Source organism: Hemiscyllium ocellatum, chromosome 2 (genome assembly GCF_020745735.1).
Source record: "Hemiscyllium ocellatum isolate sHemOce1 chromosome 2, sHemOce1.pat.X.cur, whole genome shotgun sequence".
Lineage (NCBI taxonomy): Eukaryota > Metazoa > Chordata > Chondrichthyes > Orectolobiformes > Hemiscylliidae > Hemiscyllium > Hemiscyllium ocellatum.
This window is the reverse complement of record NC_083402.1, coordinates 93,187,425-93,201,692: the sequence shown is the minus strand read 5'-3', so window position 1 is coordinate 93,201,692 and position 14,268 is coordinate 93,187,425. Positions and strand designations below refer to the sequence as shown.

The 14,268-nt window shown below is 36.5% G+C and overlaps 1 protein-coding gene across 1 annotated transcript in view; it reads left to right on the top strand.

The window, feature by feature from the left end:
• Nucleotides 1-3,737, top strand: part of LOC132824221 (hippocampus abundant transcript 1 protein-like) — a 107,580-nt gene extending 103,843 nt beyond the window's left edge. The window contains exon 12 of the mRNA XM_060838529.1: nt 896-3,737. Coding sequence (XP_060694512.1) covers nt 896-1,105 — 210 coding nt within the window. The 3' untranslated portion in view covers nt 1,106-3,737. The remainder of the gene's footprint in view (nt 1-895) is intronic.
• The last annotated feature ends 10,531 nt before the right edge of the window (nt 3,738-14,268 follow it).

Genomic DNA, 14,268 nt, shown 5'->3' with positions numbered 1-14,268 from the left:
AAATGGCAAAAAGCAGATCACCGATCACAGGCCTCAGTCCGAAAAACAACACTTCACCACCACCCTTTGTCTCCTACCTTCAAGCCAATTTTGAATCCGTGTGGCTAGTTCCTCCCGGATTCCATGCGATCTAACCTTGCTAATCAGCCTACCATGTGGAACCGTGTCAAATGCTTTGCTGAAGTCAGTATCTATGAATTCCACCCCCCCACCCCCCCCCCCCCCCCCCCCACTCAAACCTCAGCCACTGTCTCAGGTTGAACCAGACTGCTCATCATATAAGCGATTATTATGTTCATAATCCCAGCATCACATCTGACCCCATATCTTGTGCATCATAAAGACTGGCTAGAACCACTTCCACGATGTCATGTCTTTGAGTCTGCTGCCACTGAAACCCTCATCCCTAGAAATTGTATTGTTTCAGAATTGATAATACAATGCTATAAATTGGGTTTACATCCACCGCCCTATGTAAAGTCTGTCTCATCCGAAAATGTATCTTTGTGCTGAACTTCTTCATTGCTGTTCCCCCAATTTCTTTGTTTTAAAGTTCTAATTCTTTTAAATGTCTCCATGGCCTCATTCCACCCTACTTTTTGAAACCTCTAAGCTCTAAAACTACCAACCTCCAAATTTTCTCTGAGTGTCTTTGCATCTTGGTCACCCTCTGCCCATTACTAGCAGCTATGTTTTCAATATGTTGAGCCAACTGCGAAAATTCTCTGTCTCTCCACTTCCCTCTTCTTTTAAGGTCCTTTTAAAAAGCTCCTTGATGTAAATTGCCTCTCCCAATATTCTGAGGGAAATTTGTTTGACTCTATTGTAAAGTAGCTATATAAATGTAAACTGTTCACAGCGGCTGATACCTTCATTCATTTCTTGTTGATTTCAGGATTCTATTATTCCTGGACCACCTTTCTTATTTGGAGCCATTACAGTCCTGGTAGCTTTTTTGGTTGCCTTATTTATTCCAGAGCAGAGCATCTCTGGAAAAGTTAGTAATGGAAGGAAGCATAGTAGCAATCTTGGCAACAATCCCACCACTCCACCCATTAGCAGTGATGAGGACAATGAGCCACTGCTGCAGGACAGCAGTGTGTGAGCTTTGAAGAAAAGGAGCAGCTCTAAACAAAAACACCATGTGTTGACGCCAGTGAATCTCCTGGACATTGAACGATTGAATGGTTTGGAAAAATTGGAAATAATTTTGAAGGGCTACTTTGAGGACTGCAGAAGTGGATGTAACTGTGTTTATGGTTGCTTCATTTCTATTGCAAGCTACTTACATCCAATGTTCAGCACTGCCAGTTCAAGTACTAAAAGTGTCATCCTGGTCAAAGTAGTTCCATACAGTACTGCTGACCAGCGCTCAGACTGTTTTGGAGAACGACACAGTCAGAGCCACGTCTCAGGGTTGTAACATACACACCAGTTGAAAGGGGAAAGGAACATTATTTGTGAAAATTCAGTCTGATATACTCAATATGTAATAAGCTCCTTCCCAATTTGATTTCACACTATGACCCCTTAGCTGTAATAGTTTCATACTATGACCTTTAAACCCAAAAATGATCAAATCTACCAAGTCCGTAAACATTTCAGTCTTTTTCTTTTTGTTGAATCCCTGAAACTCCATAGAATGTAAAGAGTGGGGAGAAGGGACTCAAATGATTTGCGTAGAAATATGTGTATAAATGTTTGAAGATAGCTATGCAAATCGAAATGGTCACTTGACTTTGCAAAGTATTGTGAAAGGCAGTCTATAAACCTACAGTTTGAACTTCCCTCAGCCTTCTTGCAAATTTGAACCAAATACATGGTGGACATATTTGCTTGTTTGTAGATGAATAAAGCAGCATTTATTCAATCACTGAAGTTATAACAAGTGTAGATCCTTATGAAAACATCTCAGACAGTTGAATTTCTAAAAGTAAAAGATACTTTTTTTTAATTTGTAGGGTTAATTGAAAGTCTGATGCATACCTCTTGACTTCTTCATTTTGTTAGAAGGCTGTGGTTGAAGTATCGCTGCTAAAGATTATTTTCTGATAACTTTTAGCTAAGCATAAAATTGACCTGTGAAAATACACAGTGGTTTTCTAAAGAAAAGCATAACTTGGATTATCTAATACTATTTTTGACATGAATTTTATATTTAATGTATGAGGCAAATGTGGTGATTGAATGAAAAGCTGCTTTTGTTTTGGAGTTAAAAAGGTTTCACTAAAACTTTAGAAAGTTGTCCAGTTTGGCCGATTAACCATGTTTCCTGTTCTTTCCTTGCACTTGGCCTTGCTAACTATGCAAAGGCTCAAATACTTAATCTGCTACCTCAGCTTTAGCCTATATGCAAGCAGCTTTGTAGGCCTGCTACCTTTAATTCCAGTCTCTTCTCTGCTACTCTGTGCATTAAGGCATAAGCTAAATGGATTGAGTTCACTTTTGAACCTGAGATGCTGCTTTTATGCAATTCTTTTGGCACTTAATATCAAGAAAGAAGCGTTCTAATGAACTGCTTGCCAGTTCAATCTGTTTTGAAGCACATTCCCATGAACCATCTTTGAACTGAGTGTACTTGGATAAGCTGACTGATGAAATTGTTCCATTGAATATAATTTTGCAATTAAAAAGCTTAATTTGGTAGAAATTAATAGAATTATGATTTATCATTATTCTACTCTCATTCTGGCATTTATTTTTACAACTTTGGAGAATGATTTTCCCTTTGTATTGGTTTTTAAACTGTCTAATATAATTGAAGATCATGTTTCCCAGACCTTCCAAAATGTATTTTCATGAATAAGATTGTCTTAATCATCTGCTTTAATGCTCACATGACAGGAAAACAAACTGATTATTCCCTCATCAATTTTTTTTCCCCTGATATTAAAGCTATTTTGCCATCAGATATTAAGAGATGCACTGAACAAGGTCATTTTGAGAGTACTTTATGCCTTATAATGTGACCATTTACTTGGTAATTTCAGTTGTTAAAAGAATTTTAACTTCAGTATCAGGTTGGAAACAACATCAGTTTTTTTTTAACTGGGATTTGTTTCATGGAGAAAGTAGCAAAAACCTAGACTTGGACTCTTTCTCAGAAGCTTTGCTTATCGGTATGTTTGGAGAAGTGATGTTTACTGACATTGAGCATTAATAAAATGTACCCTCTGATCAGTTTTACAGGGTGTGGTTAGATCACTGTTAGCACAACTTTAATAGTGATCCTTGTGTAACAAAGACTCCAAGAACCCTGTTTTAATTGTTTTTCTCAGTCCATCACAGTCTAAAATGAATTTTTCATTACAGAATTCAACTGTTTTGTTGTTCTTCAGATATGCTAAAGATAACATTGAAATCATGTTTCCAATTTAAAATTTCTACAGTTATTTCAGAGTAATTTAAAATGTGGCCCACCTTATTTCTCAATACTCTGGAGTTTGGTAGTGATCTGTATCCTCACAGATTGTTCTCATGTGCAATGTGTTGTATATTGTGAAGAGAATTCAGAAAAAAGAAGTAATCTTCAGTTTTTTAAGAAAAGTTGTATATTATAAAAATATATTTTTCTGAACTGAAATTCACAAAAGCAGAGATTTTCAGGCATCTTGGCACTGATATTGTTCGTATCCTATTGGTCATATTACCACTTTATTCAAATGTGCCTCATTGGAACTGTAAAAATGTAAAAAAAACCTTTAAAATAATTTATTAAAATAAGTAAACTCAACAAACCGGTCATAGTGCTGTGTCTTCCATTGTACCCATGATATTTATAATTAGTTACCTTTGTCATTTTTATTTTGGCTACTTGAAAAATTGTGTCTACTTTGCATATGATCTAGGTAATAATCCTACATAAAAGTTGAATTTGCTCCCTTGTTTCACTTTGGGATGATGATTAGGCTTTATGAATTGCATGTATTGCAAATAAAATGTCCATGCTAGGTTGTTCTTGGAATTCAGGGTTTGGGATAAGAAATCTGAGCAGCCGAATACCATGTACAGTAGCTAGTTGTGTACCCCACCATTCTATATGATTGTGGCTAATCTTCAGTTTTAACTCTACTTTCATGCCCATTCCGCATATCCACTGATTTTCCTTAAAAAACGAAAAAAAAATTAATGATGGTGCATCCACAATCGTCTGTTAGAAATTTTAAATATTTATAACCCTTTGAGTGAAGGAATTTCTGTTCTTCAGTCCTAAGTAACTGGTTCCTTATCTTAAGACTGTTCACCCATTTTTTTAGATTCAGTAGCTAGGGAGCAATTGCTGTCTATCCTATTGATCTCCATGAAAATCTTTCCTGTTTCAATGAGATCATCTATCATTCTTCTAAACTACTGAGTCTTTTATCATAGTCATAGAGATGTACAGCACAGAAACAGACTTTGGTCCAACTTGTCCACGCTGACCAGATATCGTAATCTATTCTCATTTGCTAGCACCTGACCCATTTCCCTGTAAACCCTTCCTATTCATATACCCATCCAGATGCTTTTTAAATGTTGTAATTGTACCAGTCTTCATCACTTCCTCTGGCAGCTCATTCCATAGATGTATCACCCTCTGCGTGAAAAAGTTGTCCCTCAGGTCCCTTTTAAATTTTCTTCCCCTCTCACCCTTGTTTGTTTACCCTATCCACTCCCTTCATTTTGTTTTAATATACCTCTATAAGGTCACCCCTCAGCCTTTAAGGAGACCTATTCCAACAGTGGCCTAACCAATGTCCTGTACAGCCGCAACATGACCTCCCAAATCCTGTACTCAATATTCTGACCAATAAAGGAAAGCATACCAAATGCTGCCTTCACTATCCTATCTACCTGCGACTCCATTTTCAAGGAGCTATGAACCTGCACTCCAAGGTCTCTTTGTTCAGCAATACTCCTCGGACCTTACCATTAAGTGTATAAGTCTTGAAAGGGTTCAGAATATATTTACAGGGATGTTGCCAGTGTTGGAGAATTTGAGCTATAGGTGGGACTAGATTGGGTTGGGATATCTGGTCGGCATGGACAGGTTGGACCGAAGGGTCTATTTCCATGCTGTACATCTCTATGACTCTGCTCCAGGGTAAACAACCCCAGCCTATTCAGCCTCTCCCTATAGTTCAAATCCTTTATCCTTGTAAATCTTATCTAAACATTTTCAAGTTTCACAACATTGTTCCAATAGGAGGGAGACCAAAATTGTGCACAGCATTCCAAAAGTGGCCTAACTAATATCCTGTACAGCTGCAACATGACATCCCAACTCCTATACTCAATGCACTGACCAGTAAAGGCAAGAATACCAAATACCATGTTCACTATCCTACCTACCTGGGACTCGACTTTCAAGGGAATATGAACCTGCACTCCAAGGTTTCTTTGTCCCCAGGACCTTACCTTTCAGTGTATAAAGTCATTTATCTAAATTAAACTCTACCTCCCATTCCTCAGCCCATTGGCCCATCTGATCAAGATCCCATTGTACTTCGAGGTAACCTCCTTCGCTGTCCACTACACCTCCAAATTTGTTGTCATATATAAACTTACTAAGTATACCTCCTATGTTCACATCCAAATCATTTATATCCACAGCACCATTCTAACAAGCCTTAACTGTATAGCCTGCATAGAAGGATCACCTTGGATATGGTGACCAGAACGGCATTGAATATTTTATACAAGATAATGGTTCTGAAAGAGGATTGGATCAAGCTCTGCAATCTGATGTCACAAGAAAAAGGCAGAATGTCTTGGGTTCTCTATTTGGGAGACAGGTCAATTATCTTAATGTTTAATAATGCCCATCATACAAATGTAACTTATATCTGGTTGCAGTCATACAATTAACTGCACTTAAGACCAAACTACTTGTTTGGTTGCCTTTTGATTTTTGTCTCTCACTTTAGAGTAAGTGAGACCTACAGACCAGATCAGAAATCCAGTCATTTTCATGCAACAACCTCCACAAAATCCTGTAAATTTGTAACAAGGCTAATTTATTGTTCTAATGCAATTCCCTTGCATTCAAGATCAGCATGCACTATGTCTTCCTAATTGGTGCACCTGCAAGTAATTTTGTTCTTTTTATGAGCATATTCCTAGTCACTCTGAATAGCAACATTTCCTAATGACATTGACTCATTTACTGTTCACTTCATGTGCCTGTGTATTTTTATTTGCTCATGGCTGAGCCATCATTTATTGCCTGTCCCTTGAGGTGGTGGTGGTGGTGAGCTGCACCTTTGAACTTCTGCAGTCTATGTGCTGTATGTCCACTCGTCATGCCTTTAGCAAGGAATTTTCCTGTCATCTTAGAATCCTTAGTGTGAAAACAGGCCATTCAGCCCATCAAGTCCACACCAACTCTCCAAAGACTTTACCACCCAGATCCAGTTCCCCCTTCCGTATCCCTAGCACCCTGCATTTCCCATGGCTGACCCACCTGGCCTGCACATCCCTGAACACAATGGGCAATTATCCATACAAAGATAGATTTGGGGGTACTAAGTTCTCTGATTTTTTTTTGTGGTAACTCTTGATGCTCTTTTTCAAATCAAGTACTGTTACAATTCTATTGACCTCCATAATTAAATCTTCCAATAAAAACTTATGAATTTATTTCATAAAACCAAGTTGACTTTGTCAGATCATACTTTGATTTTTAAAGACATTAAGATTTCCAGCAACAGACTCCAAAATTTCTATGATGAATAATGTCAGGTTAACTGATCGGTAGTTTTTTTTTTGAATAGTGGTATTATATTTGTGAACTTCCAACTTGCTGGGATTATTCAATGACCTGAAGTTTAGAAAGGCTGTACAGCTACCTCCATTTTTAGCCACTTAAGTTTCTTTTCCTTGCTTTTTCTGATTTTTGGTGACCTCTAATTCTGTGCTCTATTAACCTCTATAATTAACTTTATTTTTTAAGTATGCAGCAGCACATGCTCTTTCTTGCACAATACAAAACACAAACCAAAATTGTTGGCAAAGTCTCAGCAGGTCTGGTAGCATCTGTAGGGGTGAAGAAGGCAGAGTTAACATTTTGGGTCCAAATAAATAAGGTTCACTGAACAAATCAGCCTTTCCTCTCCATTTATTCTCAACACAGTAAATTTAAACCTTATTAGACCCTCAAAATTGATTCCCAATGGTTCCTAACCAGAATTTTGAATAAACAGTCCCAGGTTCCCTGAACGATCAAGTGTAGGCACCAGAAACAAATGCACATAAAATTAAACAAAATAATCAAATTGGTCTGTGCTCTAAACGTGTGAACTTTTGTTTTCAGCCCAATTTACACAAGACAGTCAGACAGATAAACACAGTTAAGAGATAAGTAATATGGCCAGTTTTGTGATTAACTTGTGATTTTCATGACGTCTTGTTCCACAGGTAGAGACGATGGTACCTTGGTTGATGTTCTGAAAATAACAATCTGGGTTACTTTTAAGTTCATTCAGATAAACACAGTAATACTTGGTTTTCTATTCTCTGAACTTCCAAAAGCTAGTTAGTCAGGGAGTTTTCAAATTTTCACGTTGTAGCCAATATCCAAATTTGTTTTTTTTTCCAGAATACGTTTTCCAAACCCCAGTTCGAACTCTGACCATTCCCTGTCATCTGCTGGAGCAATAAAGTCTTACCAGACTTGCTGGAACCAATTCTCAAGTACTGCAGTCATTAATAGCCAACTTTTGTGACCTGTTTAAATATCATGCTCTTCCCTAATGATGCATCTGCAGAACCTTTTGATCTGGAACCAAGCTATAACCAACCTCCTGGTCTGACCTCATGAATAAACAAAGGCATGTTTGGCCTGTTTCGCTTTTAACATGAGTTATTACCACAGTTCAAAAGTCAACTTTAGCTCCCAGTTCACAGCTCCAGCCAAAAAATAATGGTAAATGCAGATAGTGAAAACCAGCATGGGCTATAACAGAACTTAACAGATTTTTTTTCCTAGCTCTAAATTTTAGAAGAGTTCTGTGTTGCAGGGAAATATATCTCAAAACTAATAAGATTCTGTTTCATCCTCTACAGATTGCACCTGTGTGTTCTGATATACAGCTGCTACAGGAAACTGGCTACTCCTAGCTTCAATCTGTGTTTATGTTTGCCAGTTTATACACCTGTGTTAAACTTTGTGATACTGCAGCAAAATTAATATGCAAAAAACACAAGCTACTGCTTCAGAATTTTTAATTTTGTACTTAACATCTGAAAAAAGGAATATTTTTGGTTTATTGGGAAGGAGGTTGTGGCTGCATATTAAAGTAAAATACTCCAGTTCATTTCAGGTAGCACTCACCCCTCTCAAACCTTGTGAATATTTTTACTGATCGTGAATGCAATGTAGGATCTTCTGCCAGGTTTAACTTGAGCTGTAACAGTTCTTAGAAGAAACTACATTTAGTCTTCTCAAACACCAGTCCCTTCTGCCATAATCCATTCCTCCCCGTTCCACCTGCCTGTAATGTTCTGTTTCATGGATTATTTTCATCCATACAGCTAAGTGACCTCTACACACCTTGTGCAATGCAGATTTCTACTGACCAGTTACCTGCAATGCAACAAATGTTTGAAAATATTGCTATAAAAGCCTCTACAACTAATTGTGAATGATAATTGTTGGATTTACATAATACTGCTATTCTGGGATTGTGTGATGACTCTGACAATGAATAGCACAATGCCATCAAATAAGTCACAAATTATGGAGAATGCTCTTGAGTATTAAAATTGGGCTTACAAATAAAATACTTGGTTCTGGACCTCAAATTATTAATTATCTTAAAAGTTAAGAAAAATGTAAGAAATTAAGTTTTCTTTGAATATACAGTGGGTGTCAAATTGGAAGATTAAGAACTTTTAGATAGCCCTATTAGCATTGAAATGTTTAAATAGACATGTACCTTAAAACATTTATTTCTGAACCATTATTTTAAGCATGGTTCATTGACAATCTCATCTTTAGAAAGACATTACGGAGTTCTCTGTTTAATTTTCAAATTTAACTTCTCCCCCATTTTAATTTGCAGATCAGAAACTATTAGTAACGCAGTTGCCTGTGATTTCTACACATCAAACAAAACAATACTGACCTCTAGTGGCAACATATAATCAGTGTTTTAATGTATATCCTGGCTGTAGTCTCTGCCATATTTAGTTTGCATTGTGTGCTTTTTAACGACAGCTATATTTCGTTTAAATCTATTGCTTTGCTTGAATGGAGTTCCAAATAGTTCTTAAAACAATTCTAGACTTTTCCCCCCACCAGAGCAAACTTCTCACATGATTTTGGCCAACCTAGTAATTTCAAAGCCACAGCAAATTTCCTCATTCTTGATTACTATTGCAAACAATAATGAAGCTACTAGAATTACCAGACATCACTACAGATCTTACCAAGAATTAACAAAGTTTTTACAATGAAGTAGGATCATTATCAAATTAGTAACCCTTGACACCTACATATAATCTCAATATTGAATTATTGGAATGTCATAAATAGGTGGCTGAACAAAATATTGACATATTTACTTGATTTTATGCTCTGTGTTGAGCTGTCCTGCTCACTTGGATGTTTTGCAAATCCTTTTTAAGTTTTATTCATTCTGATTGATTGATACCAATGTGTGTTATTCTGCCTTGACTGTCTTAAATAAGTCAGTTTCTTCATCAAAATTAAATCAAAGTGTTGATACAAAATGTTGTCTCTTTCTATGGTCAACATAAACTGCTATTACTCAATTATCAAGTTACAGAATATCTTTGGGATCCGTTCTTCAGTCATTGATGTAATAAATCACCAGTACTGAGGTTTCCAGTGCTATGCCACACAAAGATCTTTGGATGTGGGAGGAAAGCAGAGCACCTGACAGAAACCCATGCAGCTAGGTGGAGAATGCACATCCCAAGATTTGAATCCAACCCAGGTCCCTGGCAATGTATTGCAGCAGTGCTAACCACTGTGTTATGGACCAGATCAGACCCTCCCCAAAATATAGTAAGGAGATAGATAGTGTCTAGGCCCTAACTTTTATATTTGTTTTAAAGGCAAGTATAAGATGCTGTGCTCCACATGTAATTCAATTGGTTCATCACTAGGCTTTAAGCAAAACACAATTTTATTTCCATTACAAATGAAAAGAACTGGCATAACTTTAACTCTACTGAAATATTAAGACAATATATGAGTCAACCATTAATCATCCAACTGTTCCAACATATGCAGCATCCCATAAACACAGCGTGAAACAATTCAGCAAAACAACTATGATTCTCACATTCTGTCTCACTCCAGTCCTGAACAGATGAACAATCTGCCTCTTGAATTTTAAAAGGAAGCTATGCTATCACTTCAGCAGATAATCCAGCTTTTGATCTTGCAGCAGCAGAAACACTCCTAAGTGAAACAAAACTTTCCTGGGTCAGTGTGAGCCCTGACCCCGCCCACTCATGCTCTTGTCTAATTTTAAAAAAACTAGGGATAACTCCAACTTTACCAATTGCCTGTCAGAAGCAGATATACCAGCACCATGGTTGCAACTTGCTCTGCAAGAGAAACAACATTAAAACAGCATTCAATGTTATTTTTGTTAGCTCTGTAATGGAGTTCTATGGTTTATATTTTTAAAAAAAGAGAAAATTTATAAAGGTCAATGCCCTTAAGCACATCTGTAAAACAGCTGAAAATATAATTGCATGCTTGGCAATTCTGTAAATCATGTTTACAACCTGAAGTGCACGGGAAAATCTATCTTGCCAATAGCCAGTTGACTGATAAATGGATAAGTGGATTATGTTACAAAAATTAAAGCTATGTAGTAAATGATATCTGAACTTGCAAAATGTATGTAATAGAGATTTGCACATTGTGACCATTTTACAATTTAACTGCTGTTTTTATGACTAATTTAAATTCTCTAAACTTTTTCCCATTCTAATGAGAGCCATCGAGCCATCTGGCTGTTTGGCAACAGTATTTTTTTCTTTTAACTTACTTGAAAAAACATTTGTGATTGGAAGCTGAATCTTTCAAAGGATTGTTTTGAATATACTAAAATTATGTATCACCAAATAACTATAACTTGTTTTAAAAAAAAGTGAGCATAAGTGAGGGCTGATGGGTGTGTAATGCACTATAATGTTCTACATCTCTCAAAGGCATAGTATTGTCACATATGCCACCCTAGTTAGCATGCAGATGTGAAATTTTCAAAACAAAATCACCAACAGAAGCAATGTCCAGCTGATGAAAGAGCAGCACTCTGAAAGCTTGTATTTTAAGATAAACCTGTTGGACTAAAATCTGCTGTTATGATTTTCAATTTTGTCCACCTCTGTTCAACACCAGCACCTCCACATCACGATTCAAAGTGGCAGCTCAGCACTTGGTGATGGACAATAAATGCTAGTCCAGGTAATAATGCCCACATCCTATGAATGATTTTTTTTTCAACAAAAAAGTTCTCAGCAAACAGTATCCATGACATCAAAGAGCTGCCAAGATTCCAGTGTGAAACAAAGTGTACCTGAACACTTCAGCCTAAAGCAATAGGCTTCTTTAAAAGTTCAACCCAATCAAGCCTTTGGTCATTTATAAAATAAGAGCCTTCAAGGGAGATAGGGCTATGATAAATCTCTTTATTTGAAATAATGGTACAAGGAATTTAACAAGGAAGATTTGGAGTAGAAGTTGTACAAGATCAATTCACCTGAAAGGATTAATGATATCAGAAAATAAATGCTACTCAGCAAGGTGTAAAGAACTGCTCCTGCTAGGAGCCAGTCAATGCTATATCAACTCTCCCAACCTCTAGTGTGGGTTTCATTGGATGAGACATTAAGAACAATCAAAGGACTGCACTTCAACAAGGGCAGCACACCAATATTGTACTGGGACATCATTAAATTGAGTTCAATCTACTGACCAAGACTTCAAATCCACAAAATTCTGATTCAGATACTCGTGTTACCAATGAAGCTAAACACTCTCTAAGAAATGTTTCTCTGAGTCTGGATAATGCAGTCAATGAGACAGCACATGTTCCTGACCTCAAAGAAATTTGCTCCTGATTATCAAGGCGATCAGTAATATCTATTGAGCATGATTCTCACACACATTAAACCAGGAAGGAAAGTGCATTCATTATCCTTCATTTTAAATTTTATTTTATGGAGTGAAGTCAAATTATTGATAGGAACTTGGAATAAAGCTGGAGGCTGTCACATCAAGAAATCCTTTTTTAAAAATAGTGAAACTTATAATGGAGAAATTTGGCACTCCAGAAATAAAAAAAATTATATTCCAGGGTCAGAAAAGGCTTCAGCAGCAACTGTGAACATAGCATGTTTTTAAAATCCTGTTTCAGCTCAGTTTACAAGGTACAGTTATTTCCAGAAAGAATACAGGGACAAATTTTCCTTGGTTTCTACTTAACTGCATTCAACAGGTTTGCCTTTGGCTAGTCTCTGCATAATCTCACTGACACTAATTTCTCCACTTCCACATACAACAGCATATGTGCACAATCTGGGAGTTGCTGCAGTTTCAGATGAGTGCTGATGGCAAAGGTCAGTTTCGATGTTATCAAAGACAATTTGAAATACAACATCATTCAGCTTATCATGTCCTTGCCTAACATACTACCACAAAGTGGAGACCAACCTACATAAAAGCAAGTGTCTTTTTGGAATTATCATTTAGGTAGTTAAATACAACAACTTATGTACACAATATTCAACTTACAAAAAACATTATAGTCAACCGTATTCTCATTGGGAACTAAAAGGTTCTCAACATTAGATGCACACGCTATTATTCTTATTTATTTTTAAATCAACTTAAGAGTAGTTTTTCTCTTTTTAACTCTTCATTGAATATTTTCAGCAATGGCAGGTTTACATTTTAGTGAATTGAAATTTTATAAAAATGTTCAATTTCTTTTGCATTAAGCTGAAAGAGTCCTGAATGGATTCTGGCAAAAATTGCAATTGGAACAAACCAAATTTCAGCAAGGTAAGTTTGGAATGCCTGCAAAACTAAGGAAAAAAACCTTTAAGTAGAGAAAATTGATACCTCTAAGATCTTCATGTGTTGTCCTAAAGTGTATGGAACCAAAATATTGAAGATGAGTTAATTAACCTTTTCTAGTTTGGGTATCCTTCAGTGTATAATGTTCAAGACAAATACAAAGTAACGTACTGAACACAAAACTTCTGAGAGAAAGGAACAGTATTATTTTATTTTGATACAGTCTCTATCCACACTCCCACTTCATCCTCAGCAGCTAACTTCAAAGTAAAACAATTCCATGTAAGGGTCCAGTGACTAACTAAATTCATTAGCTGCATTTACTTTTTTGGGTCAGTAAAGTCAAATAAAAGGTCTGCTTGCAATTGTGTTGGCTGGCTAGCTCCATCAACAATGATCCTAGGATGGAAAGAAAACACTGCCTCCTATAATCAATTCTAGGAAACAGCCTGGTTAAAAATATGTCGTCACATTCAAGTAATGGTTGGTGAGACTGGAGTATTGGCAAAAATCAGGCAGCTCATTTGTAAAATGAACGAATCCTTTGTAGAAAATACAGCAAAAAAACCACATACTGCAACAGCTGCTCATTCTGGTTGCAAAATTCTGAAATCAGAAGTCGTTAATACGGCACGAGATAAATTGTTTAACAGCTAGCAAACAAACAGATTGATTTATACACTTCAACTGCCTTTATGACCTAACAGAGGGTCAAACTGGCAGCAATAAATTGAAATATTTACTATTTGCTGCTACTGTAACATCAAGCTACCCTTACAAATGTAATGGCATAATTTCCATGAACTAAATGTTAAAAGATTTACTAAAGAGAGCATTTTGTTTAAAGTAAGCTGGGATAACATGGCTAAGCTCAATCAATTACTTCAGCCCTTCAAAATAAAAAAATCATAAGGCTTTCATGGATTTAGTAATTGAACACTGAAACATATTAACAATGATGTCCACTTACTGTCCTAGTCAATCTTCAATTTCAACTCTTGAGGCAAATGCAAATAAAAATATTAAAATGTGAATGAATTTCAACTAAAACTTACTTATTGTTAAACTAATTAACCTCTCCACAAAAAAAAAATCAGTATAATCAATTAACCTCTCAGTTTTTGGCAGACCTACGTAATACTTCCACACAGCATGTGCAGAAATGTTCCCAGCTTTACTCTCGTTGAGTACAGTCTACAGGAAGCACTCACACCAATTTGTTCAATGAT